The following is a 15,428-nucleotide window of genomic DNA, read 5'->3' as shown; positions in this document are numbered from 1 at the left end:
CCCACGTGTCTGCCTTTTCTATCCACCTGGCTGCTTAACCCCACCCTCAGGTCCCAGCCACCTTCCCTTTGGTGGGGATGGGATTTGGAGTTCCCAGTGTCTTTGGCTTTGACCTGGGGTGGCAGTGGAGTCCACAAAGCCTATATGGAAATAGCTTTGGGACATCCTTTTCCCCCTAACACTTCCAATGGATTATCCACCTGAGGGTGGTTTGGAAACCTCTCAAAATTGCAACTGGGTCAAAAATCTTGGGGGCTGTGCCCTTGAACCTTGCAATTTGGCTAGCTCTGGGCAACAAGTGAAGAAAGAAGAATAACTTAGGCCAAGTCCTTTATTTCTGAGCGTCTTAGAATTTCTAAAAACAACAAAAATGAAAAGCAAGCAAGCAAACAAAAGTATGTGCCTTAAATCAAAACCACAAGAAAATGTGATTTCGCATCCCCCAGGAAGGCTATAATCAAAAAAAGTGGATGATAATAAGTGTTGGTGAAGAGGTGGAGAAACTTACGTTCTATTGTTGGTGGAAACATAAACTGGCACAGCTACTTTGGCAGAGGCAGGTAGCTATGGTTAAATACAAAATTACATGAGAGCCAGCCCTCCTACTCCTAGGTGTTTACCAGAAAGAAATGAAAACACACCCCCACACTTGTACAGGAAGGATCCCAGAGGCATTATTCTAATGGCCAGAATGTGGAAATAACCTAACAGCCACCAGATGATGAATGGAAGCATCAAATGTGTCATAGCCACACAATGGAATGGATAAAAGGTCTGGGATAAAAGGTCTGAAGTTCTGCTATCGTGTAGACATGGATGAGCCTGTGGGGGGGGAAAAAAAAGCTAAATCAAAGAAGCCAGATACGCGGCCACATATTGCATGTAATATATTAAATACCTAGAATAGACAGATCTGCAGGGACAGAATGATCAGTGATCGCCTAGCGTGGGGCAGGGTTTGGGAGGACATGGAGAGGCAGAGTTAATAGGGAACCTGATTTTCCTGAGGGGGGGGCGTGTATTAAAATGTATTCACGCCTATCACTGATCGTGGAGAGGGTCACACGGCCTGTGCCAAAACGCACCTATCAGCATGTCAAGGCCGTGACATGCCCGGCGTGGAAAGTGGATCTCAACACACCTGTTTCTAACCCTGCCTGGGTAAAAAAGGTGAATTTGGCGCGCCACGAATCTGAATTCTCGGAGGGATTAAAAAACAAAACAGTATAAACCCCTTGTTAAAGCGCCCCTGGTCCCCCGAAAGGCGAATGCGGGCCGTGCCCATTTTCTAAGCAGGCCAAGAAAATATGAAATGGAGCCGGGAGCTCAGGGCTTCCGGGCGGTCCGAGGCCGGCGCTCAGGCTGCCCAGCGCGCCGCGGCCGGGAAGGGGCGCGGGACCCCGAGTCGCCGGCGGCTCCGACCCCACGCGCGGCCCGGGGCCCGGAGTTGGGGGGGATTCGTGCTCCCCGCGGGCCTGGGCAGCACCCGAGCCGCCGCCGGGGGCGTCACGGGCCCCGCCCGGGCCCACCTGCAGCGCGATCGGGGAGCCCCAGCGCCCGGGAGGAGGCGGCAGAGCCCCGCGCGCCCGGCCCCGCGCCCTGGAAGCCCCGCCCGGCCCCGCGCGCCCGGCCCCGCGCCCTGGAAGCCCCGCCCGGCCCCGCGCCCTGGAAGCCCCGCCCGGCCCCGCGCGCCCGACCCCGCGCCCTGGAAGCGCCGCCCGCCCCGCGCCCTCCCGGCTCCGCCTCTTCCCCTCGCCGCGCCCCGCCCCGCCCGCGGCCCCAGCAGCCCCGCTCCGCGCGTGACCGCCCCGCGCCGCCGCCGAGCCCGCGCCGCCGCCCGCGGGGCCCCCGCGATGCTGCTGCTGGCGGCCGCCCTCCTCGTGGCGTTCGTGCTGCTGCTCTACATGGTGTCGCCGCTCATCAGCCCCAAGCCGCTCGCGCTGCCCGGCGCGCATGTGGTGGTGAGTGGCCTCCTGTTGCTGCGCCCCCGCCCCCGCCGCCCGCCCGCCGGCCGCGCGCCCCGGCGCCGGGGAGGGTCCCCCGGCCGCGTCCTGGCCGGCGCCCCCCGAGGCCGCGGGCACCCGCCGCCGCCGCCAGGGGCTCCGCCGGGCCGCGGGGGGACCGGGCCTCGCCGGCGCCGGGGTGTTCGGGCGCCGCGTCTTCCCGAGGAGGCGCCCCGGGAGCCGAGAGGCAGGGGAACTTCTGCGCCGAGGACGCCGCGGGGGGCCGGCAGGGCCAGGCGCGGGGGCCGGGGAGGGCCGGGGCCCCGGGACCCGCCGCGGTGACCCCTGCGGTGGCCGAGGGAGCAGCTGCCCAGGACCCGGGAGGGGCCCCCTGGGGGGAATTGCGCCGAACCCCGAGTAGCCCTGCCTCGCGGCTGGGGGCGCGTCTGCCCTGTCTGCTCCTGGGCGCGCTGAGCTCGGCCTGAGCTCGGCTGGTGGCCTTTCGGAGCAGCCCTTGGCCAGCCTGTCGGCGCCTGGCTGGAGCCCCGGGGCGAGGGGAGGGAGGGAAGGGACGGCTGTGCTGTTCTTGCCGGAAGGTCCTGTCTCAAAACTGCCCTTTCTGGAGCCGGAGCGCACGGTCCTTACCTGCGCCCCATCTTCAGCCTGTGCGGGGACTCCTGCTCCCCTCCTCTGTGCCCAGCTGGACGCACAACTCTGGGGCACACTGAGGTTCTAGGTAGAGTCAGTTTTGCACTTGGTTGCACACATCCTCCAGGGGACCCCATCATTGCTGGGGTCCGAGCCTCCCGCGAGCTGTGACAGGGGAGGGTGGGCCTTTCTCTTGGTGAGCTTCTGGACGACAGGTGGTCCGTGCCAAAGCGTTCTTTCTTTAATAGCTGCTTTGTAGGACTCACTCTGTTTCCGACTCCTGCTGTTCCTGCTGTGGAAGTAGACAAGTCGGTGAGTGCAAACTCCTTTACAAAGAGAGGGAGAAGCTACTCTTTACCATCAGGCTAAATTCTGAAAGTGTCACATTGGTAAGTGAACTTCTGCCACCAACCCCTGGCTCTGAAAGTCAGATTCTTGCAGAATTTATGGTTGCAGAGCATAACTTGGGAAAAGATGTCGTGAACATTTTGATTCCGTATTTCTCGGGGAGTTTTACTTAAGCGCATCTTCCACCCCATCATGCTGCAGCCATCAGTGAGATAATAATGAAACAGGTCTGGTGCCATCGACCAAGAACGCCTTATTTTCAGCACCCCGTTTTAATACACCACTATAAATAATGTGAGGATGACATGAATAATTCACATGATGTCACCCTCTGTCTGCTTTTTTAATGTAAGAGGAGTGAAGGTGTAATCACCTGTCTTGAGATTTTCTTAGAGCTGAATGGTGATGTGGGGAGCAAGCGCTATGGTTTAGATTATCTGTTTATGTGGAAGCATGAGCAGCATTCCTTTTTTTTTTTCTTTTAAGGAACAAATCTAGTGTTAGCTCCGTAATCACAGTGGTAAAACTGTGCATCAAGTCTAACAGGGTGTATTCTTACATAAATTAGCTTTTTTTAAAAAAAAAAAATGATGAACTTGATGAGACTGGAAAATCAAGTCCTTCCCTTTTTTGGAGGTGGCTGGGAGCTGTTCTCGTTGCTACAAGCCATCCCCACTCTCTTGCCTTCAGTGAGAGGTGTGTGATGTGATTAAGGAGATATTAACCTGTAAACAATGTTGGCAGTGAACAGGAGGAGGGGTGATGAAGATAAGAAATTAACCTGTTGTCTTTAGTGTTCCCAGTTTAGGTGCAGTGTATGAATTGTCAGGCCATTGTGAAAATCTGTTATATTTTCTTATAACATTCAAGAATAACACAGCCTAAAATTGACTTAAAATATTCTTAGAGTCCTGAGAATCAGTTGAATTGACTGGAAGGCTAGTTTTCTGGGAACCAGGGACTCACAGTTGAAGTCTTACTCTTATTCTTAGGGACACAGTTTATAAGTGCTTGGGTTGGACCTTGTTCTTTGCTGAGCAGTAATTTACACAGCTGGCTTACCAAAGTATAGGAAAAATATAGCAGTAATAACAGTAGCTACTTCAGCTACACGGCACTTCAGAACATACAAGTTTTCACATTAACTTCACAACTTTCGCTTCCATTAATACAAATGGGGAATTTTACTTGGAAGCTTTTTTTATTTTGGCATCATATTTTTTTTGGAGAAATGGCATCATCCACCATTTTGCAAACTAATAAAGGAAAATGTTTATGTAGCTACTACTTAATGCAAGGTACTGTGCTGGAAATGAGCGCAGTATGTTGAGCTTGATACTCATTCTCAAAGAACTTAGGGTCAGCAGGGGAGCTATTGCACGCACTGGCTGGAGGGTGACATGGAAAGGACAGAACTGAGTGATGGAGTCAGGAGCAGCTTTTTGATAGAGGAGACTTTGGAATTGGCCTCTGTCGTACAGGTAGGATTTGGAAATGCGCATTCAATGGAGGTGTGGGGACATCTAGGCAGCAGGAACAAGATCATGAAATAGCCAGGGGCATTTTGAGGGGGTCCAGCTTATTGCTATGGAATTGGAATATCTGGTGGACATTAATAAATCTACTCAATTTGTGAGCTATCCAGATAAAAAGACCTCTTCCATGGCAGCTGTTCACCTAGGCAACTGGTATGTTCTTATAGTAACTTTCTGTAGATAATTGGTTAATTATCAACCAAAGACTTTTATTCAAGGGTGGGACCTTAAAGATAAAGAGAAATTGGATACCTCAGCGTTCCCTGGAGATTGATACACTATTCACCAATCTTAAAGCTCATGATGATCTTGGGGCCTCCCTGGTGGCCTAGGGGTTAAGTCTCAGCCCTGTCAGTGCTACCGCCTGAGTTTCATCCCCTGCCAGGGAGCAACCCACATGGTGCAGCAGACCTCTCCTGACTCGCCCGCTGCTCCGGAGTGTATTTCAGTAGATCCGTGTATTTCAGTAGATCCGTCTGTTCTGCTTCCCACTCTGTCTCTGGTGAATCCTCTCACCCCCACCCCCGCCTCTGGCCTACACCCCAGTTCTTTGAACAAAAGGAAATAGATCATGATGATCTTAAAACCATGGCATGGGTCAGAGATGTTCATTACACAATGATTTATAGTCCGTAAAATATTTAGCATAATCTAAACGACTATAGGGAAATGTTTCACTAAGTTTTGGTGTGGCTGTTTAATGCACTATTGCAAAGTCTTCTAGTTTTTTGACATAACACATTATGGTACCATTTTTATAAGTAGTATATATTACCACTGAAGGATGGATATCTCTCCCACAATTCCACAAGCCCCTCCCCTGGGCTCCCACCCCATGTTATATAATTTGCTTAGGGAAAATGACTAGAAAGAGGGCCTCCCTAGTGGCGCAGGGGCTTATGCACTGCACTATGAAGCAATCTGAGGCCTCTGCATCACGAGTTCAATCCCTGGCTGGCCAGGGAGCAATCCATATGGTGCAGCAGACCTCTCCTGTCTCGCCCGCTGCTCCCCTCAGCAGTGTATTTCACTCATTCTGCCTGTTCTGTTCCCCTCTCTGTCTCTGGTGGATCCTCTCACCCCCCCGCATCTCTAGCCTGTACCCCAGCTCTTGTATGCATAAATAAATATTTTTAAAAAAATGACTAGAAAGATAATGTTGCATTTGTCTTACTAAATTAAACATATGCTGAGTCTTTCCTGTATGCCAGACACTGTGCTAAGTGCTAGGAATAGAGTGGGAAGCAAAAATTGAGTTGGTGTTTTTATGGACTTTGTGGGGCAGTGATAGGATGGTTGTAAATCCTGTCAGCTCGCAGATAAGTGCATGGTGGTTTGATTAGGTGAATGCCATCCAATAGAGAATGAAAGGATGCAGGGCTGAAAAGTGGGTTGATAGGGGGACAGAGGTGGTCAAGATTTCCCTGAGGAAGTGCTGGTCAGAGTTAGTGGGTGAGTAGGCACCAGCTCGATGAAAAGAGGGGACCAGGTGCTCCTGGCAGGGCAAGTAGAATGTACAAAAGGTTGGAGGGGCTGAGGTTGGAGGGAGTGTGTAACCCAGAGATGCATCTCTGGGTATGTGAGCTATTGCTGGGGAGGGACAGAAGAGGGCATGAAGAGAAGCTTTGCTCTGTGGCGTTTCCGTGGGCTCTGATGTTCCTTTTATAATAAGCAGTGATTTAAAATAAAATATCAAGGTAGGTGCTGGTGACTTTTCATCTCTTGTAGAGCTGGTCGTGCATAAGAGGTGTGCAGCAAGGAAATAAGACGTGTTTGGATTTTCACTCAGAGGTTGACCAATGTATTAGTTTTCAGCCAGATTGATAGGGCACTTCCCTCCCCACGAACTAAGAAAAATATTAGTGCAGTTTCTAGTTCAGTCTGAAAACAGTCTGAGCAGCAGGCCCAGCCGGGGCATAATCGTCGGCATTTGTGCTTTTCCGTGGTCCTCTGGCATGGAGAAGCTGGTGCTTGGAGCTGAAAATGCAGCTCTTGTGGGTGGGCTTGTAGGGGAAGCAAACTTCCTTCGCAGAGCAGGGACACCTCGAGCCAGACGATTCTCTTGTGTTCGTGTTCAGGTCACAGGAGGCTCCAGCGGCATCGGCAAGTGCATCGCCATCGAGTGCTACAGACAGGGCGCGTTCATCACTCTGGTGGCGCGCAACGAGGTAAGTCCTTGGCACGTGGCTGCTCGCTCGCGCGCTTAACCTGTTCAGAGACACGGTCCAGACTCCCCAACAGGGCAGAGCTTCCGTACCTGTGCTGGAACTGGCTCACCTCTCTGGTTTAGGGGTGCAGTTCCCCAACCACTCACTGCTTATTTCTCACAATCAAGGCAAAGACTTCTTTGGAAGTCAGGTCAGCTCTGCAAATATATATTTAGTGCCAGCGACTCCTAGGTGGCACGTAGACCCTGCAACTCTTGGTGGGAGAGGTGAAGACAGAGTTAAGTTGCTCACCTGACTGTGGGCAGCTGGGGAGGGGCCTCCACTGCCAGGTGTCGGCAGAGGTGGGTGGCAGGATACCTACCCTGCAGGACGTGTAGGTGTTTTGCTGGAACTTGCTTATGATGCGATACATGTCTCAGTGAAACCTGGACCCCCGATGGAATCCATTCTCTCCAGAGTTTTGCAAAACGTGTTTTTCTGTGTCCCGTCAACACAAGATGTTTTGTCTTGTGTTTCAGAGTATGGTTGAAGTTGTTTTCATGTGGGCATCATCGCTGGGGGAGTGGGGACTCACCTGTGCAAGAGAAGGCATTAGTGTGGGGAATGGCCTGGGGGTCCCACGGTTTTAACAGGCTCTGGCGGGAACGGCAGTCTCTGGAAGTCTTGGGGGGTGGGAGGCAGGGAGCAAGTGCTTCAATAATGACACAGAGTTGGCTTTGGATGGCCTTGGTTTCTTTTAAAAATCAAGAAAGGCAGGATTTGCTTAGTATCCTTTACACCCCGGCTTCTCCAGTGACAAACTTGCTTTGGCATTGCGGCCACCTTACATGATCGACAACACAACTTCAGGAAAATGGCACCTGTGTGATTGAAGCGTTGCCCTTATTTGCCATGAGACAGATCAGAGAGTCTGGGGAGGGTCCCAGCTGCGTGATATCTCATTCTGTGGTCCTTGTGTGACTGCAGGTGTGTGAACGTACGAGCCTCAGGCCTCAGAAAATCCTTTATTTTCTAATAGAACGTTTTAGTTCCCATTTTGACAAAGTCAGGTTGCGAGTCTGCTACTAAAAATAGTGTTATTTTGTTACAGACACATTCTTGTTTGGAAAACTGACCCATCTCCCAGGAGGATTCCATCCTTCCCCACTCCCTCTGCTTTCTGCCATTAGGAAGTATTTAAATTACAACTTTTATAGTGAATCAAGACATTCAGAATGAGTAAAACCAGCAAAACTGAGACCTGGGAGGAATTATTCAATTACTGGGAGGGTTTACTCGTCTTAATTATTGGAAATAGGCCCAGGTTTACCCAGTCCACCTGAACAGTGATTTCTACTAGATTTGCTTTTACAGTAGAGGAGGAAATGTCTGCAGAACTCTGTCAAAAGCGTTCTGGGCATGGAATCCCATGTGCCTTTAAGTTTGGGAAGCATTGCATGTTCGTATGACTGTTGTTTTGTATTATAGTCAAATATCCGATCAAAGCATTTATGAGAGCTGATGAGGTATAGGGGAAAAACAATAAAGAAAAAATACAGAAAAGGTAAAGAAGTAAAAAGTAACCAAAAAGAGAAAGCCAAAAAGAATTGAAAATGTGATCACGAGCAATTAGTACTAGTGGTTAGAATCTGAAGTTCATTTAGTTTCCCATTTTCTTTCTCTGCACTGGATTTAAAAATTTACCTCCTCTTAGTCATAACTTAACATGCTTTAAAACTTCTCTCAGAGACTGTGGCCCACAGCTATGCAGTACCGATGCTGTCTTGTGTGTTTTTAGAATTTAATAAATACTTATGCAAATAATTGTTTCTCTTACCTTTTTAAACAAACAAGCCTTCAGATAGACAATCCCCAGAACTAATTGTTCCCTGTTGCTTTTAGGAGAAGCTGCTGCAGGCAAAGAAAGAAATTGAGAAACACTCTATTAATGACAAACAGGTAAAGTCACTGTCTTTTCAGAAAATATTTTCCTTACTAATCAGAGTATTTGTATCAAGGAAGCAAGAGTACTTCCGCTGTGAATCCTTCATTGAAAGCATGTAGGATTTTCCTAATTACAATACATATTAGACTGTTTTCAAAATGGTGAAATGGTTTGAATTGTCTAGGAGTCCAGGTTATTACAAAATTACATATATAGACCCACACACAAGTGATCAAATAACAGAGTAGAAAATGGCTTTACTGATTTATTTAAATTAAAATTAAAATTAAATTTGTTTTTTTTTTTTTTTTTTTTGTTTATACATGCACTGGGTACAGTCAGAAGTGCGGGAGGGTGAGAGAATTCACCAGAGCCAGAGCGGGGAGCAGAGCAGGCAGAAGGACCGAAGTACACTGCTGAGGGGAGCGGGCGGCAGGAGAGGTCTGCGCGCCATGTGGGACCCTCCTCCGGTGGCTGGGGAGCAGCCGGGGATCGAACCGGCGCCGCAGAGGCCGCGGGCAGCTTCGCAACCCAGCGCTCAACCTCTGCGCCACCGGGGAGGCCCCAAAATTAAAATTAAATTTAAATTAAATTTCTGCTTTAGTAGAAAATGGCTTTACTGATTTATTTAAATTAATTTCATGCAAATACTCAAGGGAGTGCAGTATTAAACTCTTTTTTTGGTTATAGAAGTTTTTGATGAATAAAATGGTATATATATTTAATGTGTATTTCAGTACAAAGCATAATAACAAATCAATATTTGCACACTTATCACCCAGCTTAAGCAGTGGCTTTCCCCAGGTCCCCAGAGCCCCCTCTGTGAGCCCCATTAGCCCCATCTCATGTCTCACCCGAGAGACAGCCCCCAGGCTGATTTTTCGGCTTTTCTTTATAATTTGACTGTAAATATGCATGCAGCCCCAACTCCTGTATTGTCTACTTCTGCTGCTTTTTGAATTTTATGGCATCATTTTTTTGGACAGCTTTATTGAGATAAAATTCAGATTCCACCCAGTGGACCTATTTCAAGTGTACAGTTCAGTGGTTTTCAGTATATCCAGAGTTGCACGGCTCTCCCCAGAATCAGTTTTAAAACATTTTCATCATCTCATAAAGGGTGTTCACAGCCAACGGCAGTTCCTCCCCTACCCCACACTCTCCCCTCCCCTCCCAGCACCCCACCCACTCCCGTGTCTGGTTCTCTGTCCCTTCATCTGCAACTTGATTTCTTTACTCTCTTTAAAATTCCACCATGCGGGCCTCCCCGGTGGCGCAGAGGTTGAGCACTGGGTTGCGAAGCTGCCCGCAGCCTCTGCAGCGCCGGTTCGATCCCCGGCTGCTCCCCGGCCACCGGAGGAGGGTCCCGCATGGCGCGCAGACCTCTCCTGCCGCCCGCTGCTCCCCTCAGCAGTGTACTTCGGTCCTTCTGCCTGCTCTGCTCCCCGCTCTGGCTCTGGTGAATTCTCTCACCCTCCCCCGCTTCTGACTGTACCCAGTGCTTGTATAAATAAATAAATAAATCTTTGAAAAAAAATAAAGATTTATTTTTTAAAAAAATTTATTAAAAAAAAATTCCACCATGTTGCTGCATAAAGTTTATGTTTTTTACTGCTACGTAGAATTTTCTTATGTGTATAGACTTCCTCTTGCTCATCAATTCTATTGTAAGTGGACACAGGTAGTTTTGGGTTTTTGTTTTCATTGTTTTGTCTTTTTATTTTATTTTATTTTATTTTTTTTGCTGTTAGTAAATCTTGTCTCTGTGCCCATGGGCCAGAAGGGAATAATATCCCAGAAAGCGAAAATCTGAGGTGAGGGTACCCCAAACTCCCATCTCGTCAAAGTGGGTACTCACTTTGACTAGGGTTACCCCCACATTCTTGCCAGCACTTGGTATTGGCAGACTTTCTAATTTTTACCTTTCCTTTGGGTTTTAAAGAGCATTTCATCATAGTTTAAATTGCCTCCTTTCCCTCCTCTCTGGATTATGTTAGGGATGTTTCCAAGTCAATAAAAATACATCTGCTTCATTGTGTTAAGCTGCTGGGGTGTCCTGTTGGCGCCTGAGTGTCTTCATCAGTTTCCAGTTGTGGCTGTTGATTCTGTGCTGCAGGGCGCAGCTCCATGCATTTGCTGGCATGCGTATGGGAGTTTTTCTCTGGTACCACGGCCTCTGCCACGCTTTCAGTTCTCTGAAATCCACAAACACTGGGAAGCTGCCAGTGTGTGTAACTTAAGGTCTGAACCACAGCGCCTGAATGCCCGTGGCTGAATCCTTTGTTACGCGCCACCAGCTCCATTTCATCTGGCCTCCATCGTCACCCCCACCCCCCAGTCCCCTCTTGTCTAGCAAAAGGCTTTAGGTCCTGGGGAAAGTTCTTAACTTTATCTGCATCTAGGGAGGGGAAGATAATCTGGGCTGGGGCTGGGCAAGAGGGAGCTTGATCCTGCTGGTTCCAGGATCACGTGAGCAGAATCCTGTGGCATTTTTTTCCTGGTAATGTGTTGACTTGTTTGAAATTTCGCTTGTCCCTGGTATAGATTTTATTTACAGTAAATGATTTATTGCTTTATACAAAGGCATGTTCAGAAATGAATCCTGTCATTCCTACTCCCTTTGAAAAATGTTTTCTGTCTGATGAGGTGGGGAGGAAACCACAGGTAACCTGCCTACCTGGACAATGTCAGGTTATGTTCGAATGGGTGGTTTCCATTTCACAGGAATGTCAGTCTTTTGCATGGGCTTCCTTCTTGCCTCAGATAACGCGTCCTGCCCTGTGCATCAATTTCTGGGCAGTGGGATCTTTTTTTTTTTTTTAAGATTTATTAAATTAATTTATATATTTATACAAGCACTGGGTACAGTTAGAAGCGCGGGAGGGTGAGAGAATTCACCAGAGCCAGAGCGGGGAGCAGAGCAGGCAGAAGGACCGAAGGACACTGCTGAGGGGAGCAGCGGGCGGCAGGAGAGGTCTGCGCGCCATGTGGGACCCTCCTCCGGTGGCCGGGGAGCTGCCGGGGATCGAACCGGCACTGCAGAGGCTGAGGACAGCTTCGCAACCCAGCGCTCAACCGCTGCGCACGAGGGAGGCCCTGCAGTGGGATCTTTTTATGTAACCTCTGACCTCACATGCTGTGGCTTCATTTCTCACATGGCGTCGTATACACACATCCTGCCCCATCACTTGGGGGCCAGCCCCAGGAGGGCAGAATTGGTGGAAAGACAGAGAAATGGAGAAGACCTTTCTCTTTCCCTCAGCAGCTTCCCTTGGAACGTAGAATATTTCTCTGTCAGAGGCCCAAACCCTGGATTTAGGAGCAATACCCCAAAAAGGAACTTTAAGATGATACTGTTCTATTTCATAAATATCTCTCAAATTAAGCCCCCAAATAGGTGCTTTCCCCCATTTTTTTCTTCCCTTCCTTTTTTCTTTTCCAAGACTAAATGCAGTTGTTTTGGGGGGGTGAAGCACAGGCTGTGGCCTCGATGCCACCTGCTCTGTGCTGTGAACCCCTGACCTTGGCCAGGTGCCTGCTGGCTGGGCTCTGGGCTGGACTTGTGACCCCTCATCTGGAGAATCAGTGAGTGGCCTCTCGGTCCAGAATTGGGGACGACAGGTAAACCTCAGAGAGATCCGAATGTGACTTGGCTGATGGCTCAGCTCCCATCTAAGATTACCCCTTGGCCTGGTGAGATACTGTCACACCTGGCTCAGGGCAGAGGCCCTCCCTGGGGCCTCCTCTGCCAGTCCTGCTGCCGGCTTATCTTGCCGCTCCACTAGCTCACTGATACTGACTCTCGGGAGGACAGTCACGGCTCTGCCGTGACACCATGGGGAGTAGTTTTTAATTGTGTTTATTAGGTTTGTTGTTATTCTTTTTAACAGCTGAATTTATGCATTAGCAAAGCTGAGCTCTAATCGGTCTGTTCTTTATGTAATTTAAGTATTCTTTTGAACAACTTGAGATGTAATTTATGTGCAGGAAACCAGAGCCATTTAAAGATTACAGTTCAGTGGCTCTGACAGATGTGAGATGGTGAAACCACCACCAAAATCCAGAAGCAACTTTTCCATCACCCCAGGGAGCCTTTGCCCCCCCCAGTCCATCCTTCCCTCTCCCCGGCCGCTCACGATCCTTGATCTTCTTTATGCCCTTACAGATCAGGGACATTTCAGAAGGAGCATTTTTGCAGCTTTATGGAGGTGTAATTGACAAATGGCAATTACATGTATTTCGGCTGTACAGTGTGATGGGTTAGTGTATATATGCATTGGGGGTGCTTGCCACAGTCAGGTGATCAGCATACCCATCGCCCCACCTAGTAACCATTTCTGTTTGGTGTGGAAAACACTTAGGTGGATCCTAGGTAACTCCTTTCACAAATTTCAAGTATACAGTGCGGTATTATTGATGACAGTCACCATGCTGGACACTTCGATCCCCAGAATATACTCATCTTACACCTGAAAGTTTCTACCCTTTGATCAGCATTTCTTTTTTTAAGATTTATTTAATTTACTTATTTACTTATTTATTTATTTATTTATACAAGCGCTGGGTACAGTCAGAAGCATGGGAAGGTGAAAGAATTCACCAGAGCCAGAGCGGGGAGCAGAGCAGGCAGAAGGACCGAAGTACAGTGCTGAGGGGAGCAGCGGGCGGCAGGAGAGGTCTGCGCGCCATGCGGGACCCTCCTCCGGTGGCCGGGGAGCAGCCGGGGATCAAACCGGCACTGCAGAGGCTGTGGGCAGCTTCTCAACCCAGCGCTCAACCGCTGCACCACCGGGGAGGCCCTGATCAGCATTTCTTAAAACACTCCCTTGACTTGGCTTAAAGGAGCTTCCTGTGAAAACTGTCGAAAAATGAGACTCTACTAATTGCTCTGTCCTCAGATTTTAAAAACTAATCTATACATCCAAATTCACATTCCTTATCCATGGGAAACAATACCTTTAATTAAAAAAAAATAAAGGAAGTTTTTCATAAAAGTCCTAGGCGCCTATCTGGCTTCAATCACTGTTCTCCCTCTCCCAGGTGGTGCTCTGCATATCAGTCGATATATCGCAAGACTACAGCCAAGTGGAGAATGTCATAAAACAGGTAAGAGCTGGGCTGACAGCAAGGAGCTCACCTGCCTTTTGATTGGTTCGTAACCATTGTGCTGTGTGCCTTGGCGTTGGTAAATCTTCCCTGTAAGTTTGATCATTTTATAGGTTTGGTTGATTGGCATTCATTTGCTAGAGTGAGTTTTCTTCTCTCTCTCTCTTAATGCCTTCTGTAATCAATTTTTCCAGGCACAAGAGAAGCTGGGCCCTGTGGACATGCTTGTGAACTGTGCAGGAATGTCAGTTTCAGGAAAATTTGAAGACCTCGAAGTTAGTAGTTTTGAAGTAAGTGAAAAGTTGGTTCTTGTGCGTTGGGCGAGCATAACACTGGCAGTAGAATAAGGCCACGGGCACAGGCTTTATAAACCTGCTTATGGGATAAGGTTTTGGTGCCAGTGCTGTGGCCAGTCAGCCTAGTTGTTGATGCCAGCTTCTGGGCTGTGATTTCCCCAGCTGTAATATGGGAGCCAGTGGTGCTTCAGTGACCATCGGGGGCTGGTATCAGTTGGATTAGTGCTTCCATCTTCTTTGAGCAGATTCTAGAAGTGGAATTGCTGGATCCTATGGTATTTCCATTTTTAATTTTTTGAGCAACCGCCCCACTGTTTTCCCCTGAGAGCTCACCAGTCGGCCTTCCCACCGCCAACGAACGAGGATTCCCCTTTCCCCACTTGCTCGCCAGGCGGAGCACCTGGTCCCGCTGGCCTTGGACCTGGTACCTCTGGCACGTCTTTCTTGTCTTTCTGATGAGGCCCTTTGGTGGGGGGCTTGGTGTGGAATATATAGTTGTGCGTGTATATAGCTGTACTCCTAACACTCAGTGTGAACCAGTGGCCCATCAGTTAAAAAAAAAAGGCAATGAACTCTCCAGTCTGACAGCCGAGATGTAAGATACCGCGGAGGTAATAAATTTAAGAGAGATTTTTGTAAGTCAGGGGATGCTGGGTTTTCGTGTCCAGTATTAGTACTTTCAACTAACAAAAAAAAACTAAGAAAGTCAAAGAGTTTTCTTGTTCAATATAAATTATATTTATATTGTATTTATTTATTTATTTATTTATTTATTGTTGGGCCCTCGCCGGTGGCCGGGGATCGAACCGGCGCTGCAGAGGCTGCGGGCAGCCTCGCAGCCCAGCGCTCAACCGCCGCGCCACCCTGGGAGGCCCTGTATTTATATTGTTAAACAAGTTTGCTGTGGAACTGCCGTGAGTCTTTTCAGCCCTGAAGAAATGAAAATGTCCTAGGGTGGTTGCATCTTGTGGGAAGCCTGTGTGGTGAAGCCACCTGCCACCGGGGCTACGGTGCAGCCTGGTGGGACACTGCCGATGGGCTGTCGTTGTCAAAATGTCCTTGAGCTGCTCATGACTGTACGTACAAGATGTCAGTGACAGTCAAAATAAAAACAGTAATTCTCCTCAATAGGAGATGGGTTAAGTAAGTTATCGTGTGTCCCTTCAATAGGATGTTGTACGACTATTTGAAAAGATTGTGTGTGTCTATTAAAAAGAAAAAGAAACAGGTATCTGGTTTGAAATCTTTAAGTACCAAACACTTTTTCTCAGTTGGTGTTGCCTCCACCATCTGTTTCTTCACGGTCGATGGGTCCTTTATTGTAGTCACGGCTTTTGGTGTTTGACTCTGTGAAGTTCAGCTGTGCCTCTGTTGTGCGAAAGGAGACTGCTGGACCTGTGTTTATTTTTTGCTTTTGGAAGATGGTAGGAAAGTGCCCTTCACTAATTTAAGATCAAGCC

At 48.7% G+C, this 15,428-nt stretch overlaps 1 protein-coding gene across 1 annotated transcript in view; it reads left to right on the top strand.

Moving 5' to 3' along the window:
• Positions 1–1,853: 1,853 nt before the first annotated feature.
• KDSR (3-ketodihydrosphingosine reductase) overlaps positions 1,854–15,428 on the top strand; it is a gene marked incomplete at both ends in the record, with an annotated part of 33,144 nt that continues 19,569 nt past the window's right edge. The window contains 5 exons of the mRNA XM_084251864.1: positions 1,854–1,961; positions 6,553–6,642; positions 8,524–8,580; positions 13,607–13,672; positions 13,867–13,962. Of these exons, the coding sequence (XP_084107990.1) occupies positions 1,854–1,961; positions 6,553–6,642; positions 8,524–8,580; positions 13,607–13,672; positions 13,867–13,962 (417 nt within the window). The remainder of the gene's footprint in view (positions 1,962–6,552; positions 6,643–8,523; positions 8,581–13,606; positions 13,673–13,866; positions 13,963–15,428) is intronic.

This window comes from Talpa europaea (assembly GCF_964194135.1).
Source record: "Talpa europaea genome assembly, chromosome: 13".
Taxonomy (NCBI): domain Eukaryota; kingdom Metazoa; phylum Chordata; class Mammalia; order Eulipotyphla; family Talpidae; genus Talpa; species Talpa europaea.
This window is presented reverse-complemented; position numbering and strand designations above follow the sequence as displayed.